This window comes from Coregonus lavaretus, assembly GCF_964263955.1.
Source record: "Coregonus lavaretus genome assembly, contig: HAP1_SCAFFOLD_667, whole genome shotgun sequence".
NCBI classification, from domain to species: Eukaryota; Metazoa; Chordata; class Actinopteri; order Salmoniformes; family Salmonidae; genus Coregonus; species Coregonus lavaretus.
The window spans coordinates 131,605-146,376 of NW_028161656.1; the positions used below are offsets into that span (position 1 = coordinate 131,605).

At 41.6% G+C, this 14,772-nt stretch overlaps 1 protein-coding gene across 1 annotated transcript in view; it reads right to left on the minus strand.

Moving 5' to 3' along the window:
- The window catches only part of LOC311120240 (transient receptor potential cation channel subfamily A member 1-like), a gene marked incomplete at both ends in the record, with an annotated part of 81,016 nt that overhangs the window by 11,567 nt on the left and 54,677 nt on the right, over positions 1-14,772 (minus strand). Inside the window, 7 exons of the mRNA XM_084194858.1 lie at positions 2,074-2,243; positions 4,259-4,348; positions 10,630-10,789; positions 11,197-11,267; positions 11,564-11,662; positions 11,872-11,931; positions 12,850-12,940. Coding sequence (XP_084050984.1) covers positions 2,074-2,243; positions 4,259-4,348; positions 10,630-10,789; positions 11,197-11,267; positions 11,564-11,662; positions 11,872-11,931; positions 12,850-12,940 — 741 coding nt within the window. The remainder of the gene's footprint in view (positions 1-2,073; positions 2,244-4,258; positions 4,349-10,629; positions 10,790-11,196; positions 11,268-11,563; positions 11,663-11,871; positions 11,932-12,849; positions 12,941-14,772) is intronic.

Here is a 14,772-nt window from a genome sequence, read left to right on the forward strand (position 1 = left end):
TGGTCTGTCCACCCTGGCTTTCATTTCAAAGTCTACAGACGTCATTTTTTGGTCCGGACCCGGCCTAGACTTCAACGTCTACAGACATTGATTTTTTTGGTCCGACCAAGACCGGCCTTGATTTGGCCCAAACATAGACGTCCGTGATTGGTGACCGGACCAAATCTGAAGCGATCATAAACGTCTTGGTTTCACAGGTTTGACAGCACAGTACAGTAATGAAAAGCAGAGCAGAGTATAGTACAGTAGAGTATAGTAGAGTAGAGTTCAGTACAGTAGAGTATAGTACAGTAGAGTATATTACAGTAGAGTATAGTACAGTAGAGTTCAGTACAGTAGAGTATAGTACAGTAGAGTATAGTACAGTAGATTATAGTAGAGTATAGTACAGTAGAGTATATTACAGTAGAGTATAGTACAGTAGAGTTCAGTACAGTAGAGTATAGTACAGTAGAGTATAGTACAGTAGAGTATAGTACAGTAGAGTTCAGTACAGTAGAGTATAGTACAGTAGAGTATAGTACAGTATAGTATAGTACAGTAGAGTTCAGTACAATAGAGTATAGTACAGTAGAGTATAGTACAGTAGAGTATAGTACAGTAGAGTTCAGTACAGTAGAGTATAGTACAGTAGAGTATAGTACAGTAGAGTTCAGTACAGTAGAGTTCAGTACAGTAGAGTATAGTACAGTAGAGTATAGTACAGTAGAGTTCAGTACAGTAGAGTTCAGTACAGTAGAGTTCAGTACAGTAGAGTATAGTACAGTAGAGTATAGTACAGTAGAGTATAGTACAGTAGAGTTCAGTACAGTAGAGTATAGTACAGTAGAGTATAGTACAGTAGAGTATAGTACAGTAGAGTTCAGTACAGTAGAGTATAGTACAGTAGAGTATAGTACAGTAGAGTATAGTACAGTAGAGTTCAGTACAGTAGAGTATAGTACAGTAGAGTATAGTACAGTAGAGTATAGTACAGTAGAGTTCAGTACAGTAGAGTATAGTACAGTAGAGTTCAGTACAGTAGAGTATAGTACAGTATAGTATAGTACAGTAGAGTATAGTACAGTAGAGTATAGTACAGTAGAGTATAGTACAGTAGAGTATAGTACAGTAGAGTTCAGTACAGTAGAGTATAGTACAGTAGAGTATAGTACAGTAGAGTATAGTACAGTAGAGTACAGTAGAGTATAGTACAGTAGAGTATAGTACAGTAGAGTATAGTACAGTAGAGTATAGTACAGTAGAGTACAGTAGAGTATAGTACAGTAGAGTATAGTACAGTAGAGTACAGTAGAGTATAGTACAGTAGAGTATAGTACAGTAGAGTATAGTACAATAGCGTTCAGTACAGTAGAGTATAGTACAGTAGAGTATAGTACAATAGCGTTCAGTACAGTAGAGTACATTAGAGTAGAGTACCGTATAATGTACTGTAATGTACTGAACTCTACTCTACTTTTCTACTGTATTGTACTTTATTGAACTCAGTACTGTGATGTACTGTGATGTCCAAACTTGTGAAACATAGATGTCTATGATTGGTTCATATTTGGTCCGGTCCAACCAAATTTGGTCTTGTTTGGGGGCGGAACTCATTACAATAATAACCAGTGTGTAGAATATATACATATTTCTACCTTTTGTGTTCCCATTCTCACCATGAAGAGCACGACATTCTTATCCATCATTATGTATTGCTGTATAGCACAGATCAGGGACCCATGATGAAATTCCGTTGCCGTAATTCCGTTATCGTGTGTAAATCCACTTCACTTACTGTAGTTCAATAACCAAAATAGATTTTTACAAAGCCAAGGTGTCATGTCATAGCTGTAAGTAGTCCTTGTGCATAGAGTTGTATGTTTTGTTAAACTTTGAAATCAATGTTTTTTGTTGAGTCTCAGCGTATTTCCGTTACCAATCAATCAGTCAGTCAGTCAATCAATCAAACAACTCCATTGATTTGTGCACTAACAATCATCATAAAAATTTACAATCTGTAAATGACAGTAAAACAACATTGTAATCTCGCTAGACAGAGACAAATCGGCTACATTGTTTGTTGGTAAATACCTTTGGAGATAGAGGAGGAAGTTAACCCATGACATGATAATGGCCAGCGCCCCAGCCTGCCAGTACCAGGACCCCTCAGCGTTGAGGAACAGGGCGATTACGAAGACAAGAGAGAAGATGATTGAGTACCAGTCCTGAATGTTGGAGATGTCCTTCAAGTAACTCAAACGCTATTGAGGGAAAACAAGAGAATGTTATTTACACTAGGCCAAAACTAGAACTTAGAGCTTCAGCACCCAATGGACTTCAATTCATGAGTTACAACACTTCTCTTTTGAGTGTTTTTCAAGTTAGGATAAGGCCTTCAAATTCTAAATTACCGTAGCTTTACTGAACACACCTTTCACTGATTTTGTATTACGAAACTCTGTTGAATGTCCTGACTGTAAGTCACTCTGGATAAGAGCGTCTGCTGTACGACTTAAATGTAAATGTAGCCCGAAAAGATCCAGAACGACATTCCAACCTTTCAAACAGATTTCCGTACAAACATCCTATCACAGAACGCTTTCATGGATTCGTCATGATGAGTGATGGTCTGCATGTGTCACGCCCTGACTCATGGGACTCTAGTATGTTGAGTCAGGGTGTGGATATTCTATGTTAGTATTTCTATGTTCTCATTCTAGGTGTTGTGTTTCTATGTCTGGCCGGGTGTGGTTCCCAATCAGAGGCGGCTGTCGCTCGTTGTCTCTGATTGGGGATCATACTTAGGCAGCCTGTTGGCACTCATTAGTTGTGGGATCTTGTTCCGTGTAGAGGCTTGTTTTGTGTTTAGTCTGAGGACTTCACGTTACGTTATTTTGTTAAATAAACATGTACGCGTTTCACGCTGCGCCTTGGTCTGACCCGTCCTTCAACGTCCGTGACAGCATGTCCTCCACCCGCTCATACTGTGTGAAGGTTTCACCACGCAACATATACAGTTGAAGTTTACGTACAACTCCAACTGACTAAAATGATGTCAATTAGCCTATCAGAAGCTTCTACAGCCATGACATCATTTTCTGGAATTTTCCAAGCTGTTGAAAGTCACAGTCAACTTAGCATATGTAAACTTCTGACCCACTGGAATTGTGATACAGTGAATTATAAGTGAAATAATCTGTCCGTAAAAACAACTGTTGGAAAAATTACTTGTGTCATGCACAAAGTAGATGTCCTAACCGACTTGCCAAAACTATAGTTTGTTAACAAGACATTTGTGGAGTGGTTGAAAAAAACGAGTTTTAATGACTCCAACCTAAGTGTATGTAAACTTCCGACTTCAACTGTATTTATGGATCTGGGCACTGTGATAAAGGCACATTACTGTACCGGCGTAGGACAATGTTTTTTCCCCCTAATGTGCCTGACTATGAAAAGCCAACTGACATTGACTCCTGAGTTGTTGAACTGTTGCACCCTCTATACCCATCATGGTTATTATCTGACCCTGCTGGTCATCTATGAATGTTTTGAATGATCAAAAACAATCTGGCCATAATGGCCATGTACTCTTAAATCTCCACCCGGCACAGCCAGAAGATGACTGGTCACCCCTCAGAGCCTGGTTCCTCTCTAGGTTTCTCTCTAGGTTTCTTCATCTTGTCAGATGTTTGAATACCTTGGGAGTATTCTAAAGCCAGATTGTCTCCATGTACCATATAACAATACATTCACATTTACATTTACATTTACATTTACGTCATTTAGCAGACGCTCTTATCCAGAGCGACTTACAAATACATCATTTAGCAGACACTCTTATCCAGAGTGACTTACAAATTGGTGCATTCAATTTATGGGAGTATTCTAAAGCCAGGCTGTATTCCATGTGTCCATAATTTTTTTTTAAATAAAACTCAGCACTCTTTATTTCTCAGGAGGAATGGAACAAATTGGCACAAGCTAATTCCAGTACTGCTCGGATTTAGAACACTCTCAAGGGTAAGAATAAAGTTTGATTTTAGATTGAAATGTCTTCCTAAGGTTAAGACTTCAGGAAGGTAAACTGATTCTAGATCAGTGCTTAGAGCAACATTGTCCTAATCTGGTATAGTAATGCACATGCAAGGTTAGGATTTTTTGGAAGGTAAACTGATTCTAGATCCGTGCTTAGAGCAACATTGTCCTACTCCAGTATATTAATTTGCATGCAATTTTAGGATTTTTTGAGGAAAGTAAGCTGATCCTAGATCAGTACCTGATGGTACATCTGCATCACTTCCTTCCCCATGGAGTAGATGTTCATCACTAGCACCATCACCATGCAACTGGACAGGAAGGAATCTTGCTGTGGGGCAAAGGAAAAAAAAAAAAAAAAAAAAAAAAGTTAGATTCAGATTGTGAATGTTGCTTCCATCAAAACGTAGTGTATGTTCAACCAGAGGATTGTGAATGTGTGCTTGGGGTTATTGTCTGGCTGGAAAATCAACTGGAAGATCAACTTGCGGCCAAGTTTCAGTCTCCTGGCAGAGGCAACCAGATTTTTGGCTAAAATGTCCTGGTACCTGGTAAAGTTCATGATGCTGTTGACCTTAACAAAGCTCCAGGACCAGTGGAAACAAAATAACCCCATGGGGCTATTTTGCTTCCACTGCCAGTTTCTGCAGAGCGTTAGGTGTGAGTGTCGTGATGAATCAATTCCAGTTCATAATGAAATCGAGTCGTTATGAGTCGTTTCCAGTTCATAATGAGAGGTGTGATCAATTGTTTCCAGTTCATAATGAAAAAGATTCATGATGAATCGTTTCCAGTTCATAGTGAAAGAGAGTCATGCTGAATCGTTTCCAGTTCATAATGAAAAAGAGCCGTGATGAATCGTTTGCAGTTCATAATGAGAGTGACTAAATGAAGTAATAGGACATCAGAATGGCGCCGGAGGAGAGGGCTGCCGTTTTACGGCCGCTTAACCAATTGTGCTATTGGGTGTTTCTAATCATTATTTGTAACTTATTTTGTACATAATGTTTCTGCCACCATCTCTTATGACCGAAAGAGCTTCTGGATATCAGGACTGTGATTATTCACCTCGTACTGGACAAAGATTTTCTATTTAACGAGTCGGACGCGAAGGATTTACTTCAGACACTCGACAAGGCCCAAATCCCCGTCATTCACATGAAGAAGACACAGTGATATCGGGGACGTAGGTCGGGGTGCCTTGTAAGGATCCGACAGCGAGTGGGTAATCTGCCTCTACCATCAGTCCTATTAGTCAACGTACAATCATTGGATAACAAAATGGATGAGCTCCGATCAAGAATATACTACCAACGGGAAATTAATAACTGTAATATCTTATGTTTCACCGAGTCGTGGCTGAACGACGACATGGACAACATACAGGTGGCAGGGTTTACGCTGCTTCGGCAAGATAGAACGGCTGCCTCCGGTAAGACAGGGGGTGGCGGTCTGTGTCTATTTGTAAATAACAGCTGGTCCGCCATTGGACTCTGGAGCAATCAATCACGCTTCACCATCTGGCAGTCCAACGGTCGAATCTGGGTTTGTCGGATGGCAGGAGAACACTATCTGCCCGAATGCATAGTGCCAACTGTAAAGGCTGTTTTTCATGGTTCGGGCTAGGCCCCTTAGTTCCAGTGAAGGGAAAACGTAACGCTACAGCATACAATGTACTTCCAACTTTGTGGAAACAGTTTGGGGAAGGCCCTTTCCTGTTTCAGCATGACAATGCCCCCATGCACAAAGCGAGGTCCATACAGAAATGGTTTGTTTAGATCCGTATGGAAGAACTTGACTGGCCTGCACAGAGCCCTGACTTCAACCCCATCGAACACCTTTGGGATGAACTGGAACGCCGACTGCGAGCCAGGCCTAATCTCCCAACATCAGTGCCTGACCTAGCTAATGCTCTTGTGGCTGAATGGAAAGCAAGTCCCCGCAGCAATGTTCCAACATCTAGTGGAAAGCCTTCCCAGAAGAGTGGAGGCTGTTATAGCAGCAAATGGGGGACCAACTCCATATTAACACCCATGATTTTGGAATGAGATGTTCGATGAGCAGGTGTCCACATACTTTTGTAAATGTAGATTAGGACCGTTTGAGCGGTTACACTTTTATATGATGTGTTAAATTGCTTACAACATAAAAATCATTGTGCTGCCTTATTTATAGACCTTTCGAAGGCCTTTGACATTGTTGACAATCACATTCTCATTCAAAGGTTGACTGAAATAGGCCTGGATCAGCCTTCTTGCAAGAGGTTTGAGAATTATCTGTCAGACAAGGACACAAGCTGTGATTTCTGATGGTGTCAAGTCAAGGTATCTCGATATCACTAAAGGTGTGCCACAGATGTTGACTTTGGGACCTGTCCTCTTTACTATTTATATCATTTAATATTGGTCTATATGCAAAAACTTGTGCCATTCATCTGTATGCTATTGCCCCTACGGCTAAACAGGCTATTTTGTCGCCTTCCAGAAAGTCCTTCTTGATTGAATATTGGTAGTTAATGCAGGAAAAACTAAATGTATGCTGTTTTCTAATTCTCTTAGAAATATTTCAGATGGCTTACACATTTATGCCTTGGATGGTTCTTTTCATTGAGCAGGTTCCCGCCTATAAATATCTCTGCTTTTGGATTGGACAAGGAATTCATGTTTAAAAAAAACATACTGATGAGCTAGTTAAAAAGCTACGATTTCAAGTGGGCTTCTTTTTTTTTTTTTTTTATAGATCTTGCGTCTTCCTAAACAGCAGGAAGCAGATTTTACAGTCAACTTCCCTGCCAGTTCTTGACTACGGTGACTCCATTAACCAGAATGCAGCAGCCACTACTCTTAAGCCTTTGGACCCCGTCTGCCATAGCGCCCTTCGCTTTATCACAGGAGACAGTTATAATACTTACCACTGCGTCCTGTATCAAAATGTTGGCTGGTCCTCATTAAAGTCCCCCTAGATCACTTCACTATTCCCTTTTTTTGTTAACAAAGCTCTACTACACAAGCGTCCAACTTACCTCACTATGTTGTTGAAGTATAAAAACATGAGATACCAAACCCCGTTCACGGGGTTGGTTAACTCCTGAGGTTCCTCGGGACTCCACCAAAATTACAATTAATCTGCTTTTAGTTTTTACCGCTGGAACAACTTGCAGAACTAATTACAATTAGATGTTCTCGGGCAGTTTAGAGTGTTAATTGAGGACATAGTAGTTGAGGACTGTAACGATTTTTTTCTTATATTTTTTATTTTATTTTACAGCGCATTGATCGCCGTTTTGTTTCATATTGTATTGTGTTGTTGTGTTATGAGACCCTGGTGTCAATTTGTTTCCCTGAATAAATAAAGAATAATAATAAATGCTTACCATTCAGCACGTTCTTACACATCATGAAATATATTGAGGCACAAATGACAGACAGTAACCCTAGAATTTAGCTAAATAGAATTCAATTGAATGAAAATATATAGGCCCTACGTAGCCTGTAATGTATTCATCTTTTGCAGTCATCTCGGTTTTCATTTGAAGCACAGTTTGATTCTTCGCTTGTTTGCAACAATTGCAAAGACATTGGTAACTTTGTATTTGTAGTAAACTTTCTTCTGAAGTTATCAGCGGTCACAGAGAGACGGATAAACCTCTTGATTCTGTGTTTAGCGGAGATCTTCTGTGTATAAAGTGGCCTGCACACAATACTCCATAATGTCAAAGTGGAATTATGTTTTTCAAAATTTTTACAAATTAATACAAAATCAAAAGCTGAAATGTCTTGAGTCAATACGTATTCAACCCCTTTGTTATGGCAAGCCTAAAAAATGTACTTAACAAGTTGCATGGACACACTATGTGTGCAATAACAGTGTTTAACATGATAATAATAATATGCCATTTAGCAGACTTTTTATGACTACCTCATCTCTGTACCCCACACATGCAATTATCTGTAACATCCCTCAGTCGAGCAGTGTATTTCAAACACATTTACGTCATTTAGCAGTCACTCTTATCCCGAGCGCCTTACAGTAGTGAGTGTATACCTTTTTATATTTGTTCGTACTGGTTTCCAGTGGGAATCGAACCCACAACCCTGGCGTTGCAAGTGCCATGCTCTACTAACTGAGCCACACAAGACATTATGGCTCAGAATCAACTGCAAAGACCAGGGAGGTTTTCCAATGACTCACAAAGAAGGGCACCTATTGGTAGCAGCCATTGACTATCCCTTTGAGCATGGTGAAGTTATTAATTACACTTTGGATGGTGTATCAATACACCCAGTCACTACAAAGATACAGGCGTCCTTCCTAACTCAGTTGCCGGAGAGAAAGGAAACCGCTCAGGGATTTCACCATGAGGCCAGTTACAGAGTTTAAATGCTGGGATAGGAGAAAACTGAGGATGGATCAACACCATTGTAGTTACTCCACAATACTAACCTAATTGGCAGAGGGAAAAGAAGGAAGCTTGTACAGAATAAAAATATAGCAAAAAATGCATCCTGTTTGCAACAAGGCACCAAAGCAACACTGCAAAAAAATGTGGCAAAGCAATTCACTTTTTTGTCCTGAATACAAAGTGTTATGTTTGGGGCAAATCCAACACAACACATCACTGATTACCACCCTTCATACTTGAAAGCATAGCGGTGGCTGCATCATGTTATGGGTATGGTTATAATCGTTAAGGACTGGGCAGTTTGTCAGGTTAAAAAATAAACAGAATGAAGCTAAGCACAGGCAAAATCCTAGAGGAAAACCTGGTTCAGTCTGCTTTCCACTAGACACTAGGAGATGAATTCACCTTTCAGCAGGACAATAACCTATAACACAAGTCCAAATATACACTGGTGTTGCATACCAAGAAGACAGTGAATGTTCCTGAGTGGCTCAGTTACAGTTTTGACTTAAATCAGCTTGAAAATCTATGGCAAGACCTGAAAATGGTTGTCTAGCAACGATCAACAACCAATTTGACCGAGCTTGAAGAATTCTGAAAAGAATAACGGGCAAATGTTGCACAATCCAGGTGTGGAAAGCTCTTAGAGACTTACCCAGAAAGACTCACAGCTGTAATCGCTGCCAAAGGTGCTTTTACAGAGTATTGACTCAAGGGTGTGAATACTTATGTAAATGAGATGTTTCTGTATTTCATTTTCAATAAATGTGCACAAAAAAAATGTCAACATGTTTGCACTTTGTCATTATGGAGTATTGTGTTTAGATGGGTGCGATTTTTATTTATTTTCGCATTTTGAACGCAGGCTGTAACACAACAAAATGTGAAATTAGTCGACAGGTATGAATACTTTCTGAAGGCGCTGTAGGTGGTTGTCGGGAGGCAGTCGGTAAATAAGAATTATTTTCAACTTTAGTAACAACGGTTTTGGGAAACAACTCGGCTACTAAAAATATATCATAAAATATGGTTCTAACGATGATCTTAACGCTACGAAGGCTCTGGGAAACGAGGCCCAACAGTGGGGGTCTTCCCTTCACCTTCTGGACAAGGGAGTAAGTTATTTTAGTTATCAGAGTTACACATTATCTCTGCCATGACGTCACCTACTGTGTCCCCCAAATGGCACCCTATTCCCTATATAGTGCACTACTTTTGACCAGAGAATGGCACCCTATTCCCTATATAGTGCACTACTTTTGACCAGAGAATGGCACCCTATTCCCTATATAGTGCACTACTTTTGACCAGAGAATGGCACCCTATTCCCTATATAGTGCACTACTTTTGACCAGAGAATGGCACCCTATTCCCTATATAGTGCACTACTTTTGACCAGAGAATGGCACCCTATTCCCTATATAGTGCACTACTTTTGACCAGAGAATGGCACCCTATTCCCTATATAGTGCACTACTTTTGACCAGAGAATGGCACCCTATTCCCTATATAGTGCACTACATTTGACCAGAGAATGGCACCCTATTCCCTATATAGTGCACTACTTTTGACCAGAGCCCGATGGGCCCTACATGGGAATATAGTACCCCTATAGTGTCTCCTGTCAGACCTCTGGGTGTCATCCTTCTTATATATCTACAGACAGTTGCAGTGTGTGTGTATGAATCGACTCGATAACCTGGTCCCTGGACTTTAGACACCTGTCTTTATATAGCAGCGTTTTTTCCCAAACTCGGCTCTCGGGACCTTAAGGTGTAAACACGTTGGTTTTAGCCCTATAGCACTACACAGCGTGTTCAAATGTTCAAAGCTTAATGATGAGCTGATTATTTGAATCCTCAGGACAGAGATGGTATCTATGGTAGTGTGTTGTTTAAATAAATGAAAATCCCCTCCATTAATCTGTTTGCCCACTAGACCTTGTACATAGTAACGATCATACGTTATTTTTAATCCCTCTTGTGTTATTCACTAGCCAATCCATGTAGCTCTCCTCCCATGCACTCACTTTATTTTTGTTGGTCAACACAAAGCATCTGCTCTTTTCACTACACACACACACACACACACACACACACACACACACACACACACACACACACACACACACACACACACACACACCATTACAGCTGAGTCCACAGCACCTGGCGGTTGACAGCCATGCAGCGGGTATCAGCGTGCAGTACCTCTCTGAAGGAAATGGGCACCATGGTGACAGCTGTGGTGTTGTCAGGGCCGGTGTAGTCCAGGCTGGGTCTCAGTCTCACTATGAGGTGGGTGAGAGGAAGCAGGCCAAGCAGGTACAATAACAGGTTCAGAAGGTGAGCAGCGCTCCCGTAGGCCACCCTGCAGTTGGGAACAGAAGAATCGTAACCGCTTCAATTAACAGAAGAAGAAAAAAAAAACATCCCACAGCAAGTGGAAAACCAACGTTCATCACTCTGATGTAGGGTGTTTCTGGTAATTTTCTCAAAATTCCTAGGTTTTCCAGAAATCTTGGTTGTAGAATTCCTGAAACTTTCCCCAAATTCCCAGATTTTCCAGAAATCTATGGTTGTAAAATTCCTGAAACTTTCCCCAACTTATTCCCTTCTTATTCCGCCGGGAATCTTTCAACCAGGATTTCTGGAAAACCTGGGAATTTGGGGAAGGTTTCAGGAATTTTGCAACCCTACTCTGAATACTAACCACTTCATAGAATAATTGTAATACATGTAGGGAATAGGGGACCATTTAGGATGCAGAATACTAACCACTTCATCTCCAGGTATTTCTTGCAGACGGGGTGTGTGAGGAGCGACATGCTGTTGTAGTTTACCATCGCCTCAGAGAGAGAACAACAACAGGTTGGTGATTATGTGGATCTTTGAGATCGGATAATAATCTCTGTCTGAATAGCAAGGGAAAAACCCCCAGCAAACTGGTTGGTCTTTGATGCTTCCAACAGTTTATGGATCTTTTGTACCCCAACGTTTCGTTCTCAATAGACCTTCACCAGACTGTTTATAGATCTGTCTGTCGCAGGGATCCCCGTTCTGTTACATGCATGCTTGCTCTTAACAATAGATCTACAATAGAAATCTAAGGAGAGAGCATTGTACTTGTATTGAAGCTACTTACATTCAGAGCGGCGAGTGGCTGGATCTTCACACTTTTGTCAATATTTGAGTGCTTCTTCAGTGCTATCGGTGCCTGAAGCCACTGGAAATTGTACTCAATCTACACAACAGAAAGAAACTGTATGAAAATGATAGCAAATACATCAATCCCTTTTTCTGTAATTATACAGTATTGAGTGTGTATCGTAGTGTAAGGCTGAGGATAAGAATGGAAACCTGGCAGGGACGCTGCGACTTCACGTTTCACAATAAAAGTCCCACACATTATGTTATCACAATAAAAAAAGTCTCACAGTAGAATTTACACACATGATAGTCAGGACTGTTGCTGTCATCGTCTGACTCTCTGATGCAGCGGTCCAGTAGGTGCTGAGCAGGTTACAGGGAGATAACAGGGGACATTATCATCAGGGAGATAACAGGGGACATTATCATCAGGGAGATAACAGGGGACATTATCATCTGGTTAATCATCTGGTTAGCGCTGCAAAATTCTAATAACATTCCATAAATTCCCAATTTTTCCAGAAATCCTGGTTGGAGGATTCCGGATTTCCTGCTGATTTCGGGAAACTTCCAACTGGGATTTCTAGAAAACCAGGGAGTTTTGGGAAAGTTTATGGGAATTGTATTTAAAAATAAATAAATAAAATATTATCCCAATTTCGAACTTGTCTCATCGCTGCAACTCCCCAACAGGCTCGGGAGAGGCGAAGGTCGAGTAATGCGTCCTCCGAAACATGACCCGCCTAACCACGCTTAACCCGGAAGCCAGCTGCACCAACGTGTCAGAGGACACACTGTTCAACTGACGACCGAAGTCAGCCTGCAGGCGCCCGGCCCGCCACAAGAGCGTGTTGAGCCAAGTAAAGCCTCCCCCTGGCCAAACCCTCCCCTAACCACGCTGGGCCAATTGTGCACCACCCCATGGGACACCCGGTCAGTAATGACACAGCCTGGGATTGAACCCCAGGCTGTAGTGACGCCGCAACTCTGCGATGCAGTGCCTTAGATCACTCCACGACTCGGGAGGCCCAAGTTACCAAAATGTTGCAATGCCACACACTGGTTAAATACTTTTCCTACACATTAATTTATAAAGGCAATGCCCAAGCACAAGCCTATCATCGCAAAACCTTATTTTATCAAGTCAGTTGACTGAGAACAACCCCAATGATGACTACATACAGTGGGCATATATAAGTATACACAGTTTCATTGCTACATGTTGCTATCATTTCACAATAACATACTGTATTGGAATTGTTCAGGTGTGAGAGGGCAAACCTTGAAAGACTCTGGGAGCAAGTCGACCAGGTCCAACACTGGACAACGTTGGCCAGCATCACATCTGAACGTCCTCAGGGTGTCACTACATCTGCAACGAAACAAACAAATATGCGTGGACACACCACTGTGTTTATCTGGAAGGATCCAAAAAACATTCAGAAGTCTTTGAAAGCAGCCAGACTACAGGGCCCAGAGTTTTTCCTGTCCTGATGACCTGACCTACTCGTGGCACAAAAGGGTCATCAGGACAGGAAAAACTCTGGGTTAGCGACACACTGGACTAGGGTTGTGAAATACCAGTAGCTTTCTCAAAATCTGTTCCAGAAATCTCGGTTGGAGGACTATAGATTACCTACCTACTCCCTCTTAATTCCGGGAAACTTCTAACCTGTCACTGTTGATGATGACCTGACCTAACCCTCTGGAATCTTCCAACCAGGAACCAAAACCTAAGGGATATGGGCAATCTGTTTGGAGCCGGAGAAGATGGCTGCCGTTTTACAGCCAACTAACCAATTGTACTATTATGTGTGTGTTTTTCTGCGTTATTTTGTAATTGATTTTGTACATAATGTTTCTGCCATCGTCTCTTATAACCAAAAAGAGCTTCTGGATATCAGGACAGCGATTACTCACCTCATATTTTTCCTTCATGAGGCGGCCGCGAAGGATATCCTACAGACACCTGACAAGGCCCAAATCCCCGTAATTCGCAGGAGAAAGATACGGAGATATCGTGGACGTATGTCGGGGTGCCTTGTAAGGATCCGACGGCGAGCGAGTAAACTGCCGCTCCCATCAATCATATTAGCCAATTTTCAATCATTGGAAAATAAATTGGATGACCTAAGATTACGGTTATCCTACCAAAGGGACATTAAAAACTGTAATATCTTATGTTTCACCGAGTTATGGCTGAACGACGACATGGAAAACATACAGCTAGCGGGCTATACGCTACATCGGCAGGATAGAACGGCTGACTCCGGTAAGACAAGGGGTGGCGGTCTGTGTATATTTGTAAACAACAGCTGGTGCACAAAATCAAATACTAAGGAAGTCTCAAGGTTTTGCTCGCCTGAGGTAGAGTACCTTATGATAAGCTGTAGACCACACTATTTACTAAGAGAGTTTTCATCTATATTTTTCATAGCTGTCTATTTACCACCACAAACCAATGCTGGCATTAAGATTGCACTCAATGAGCTGTATAAGGCCATAGCTAAACAGGAAAACGCTCATCCAGAGGCAGTGCTCTTAGTGGCCGGGGACTTTAATGAAGGGAAACTTAAATCCGTACTACCTAATTTCAACCAGCATGTTAAATGTGCAACCAGAGGGGAAAAAAACTCTAGACCACCTTTACTCCACACACATAGACGCATACAAAGCTCTCCCTCGCCCTCCATTTGGCAAATCTAACCATAACTCTATCCTCCTGATTCCTTCTTATGAGCTAAAGCAGGAAGCACCAGTGACTTGGTTAATAAAAAAGTGGTCAGATGACGCAGATGCTAAGCTACAGGACTGTTTCGCTAGCACAGACTGGAACATGTTCCGGGATTCTTCAGATAGCATTGAGGAGTACACCACATCAGTCACTGGCTTCATCATTAAGTGCGTCGATGACGTCGTACCCACAGTGACCGTACGGACATACGCCAACCAGAAGGCAACATCCGCACTGAGCTAAAGGGTAGAGCTGCCGCTTTCAAGGAGCGGGACTCTAACCCGGACGCTTATAAGAAATCCCGCTATGCCCTCAGACGAACCATCAAACAGGCAAAGAGTCAATACAGGACTAAGATTAAATCATACTACACCGGCTCTGATGCTCGTCGGATGTGGCAGGGCTTGAAAACTATTACAAACTACAAAGGGAAGCACAGCCACGAGCTGCCCATTGACACAAGCCTACCA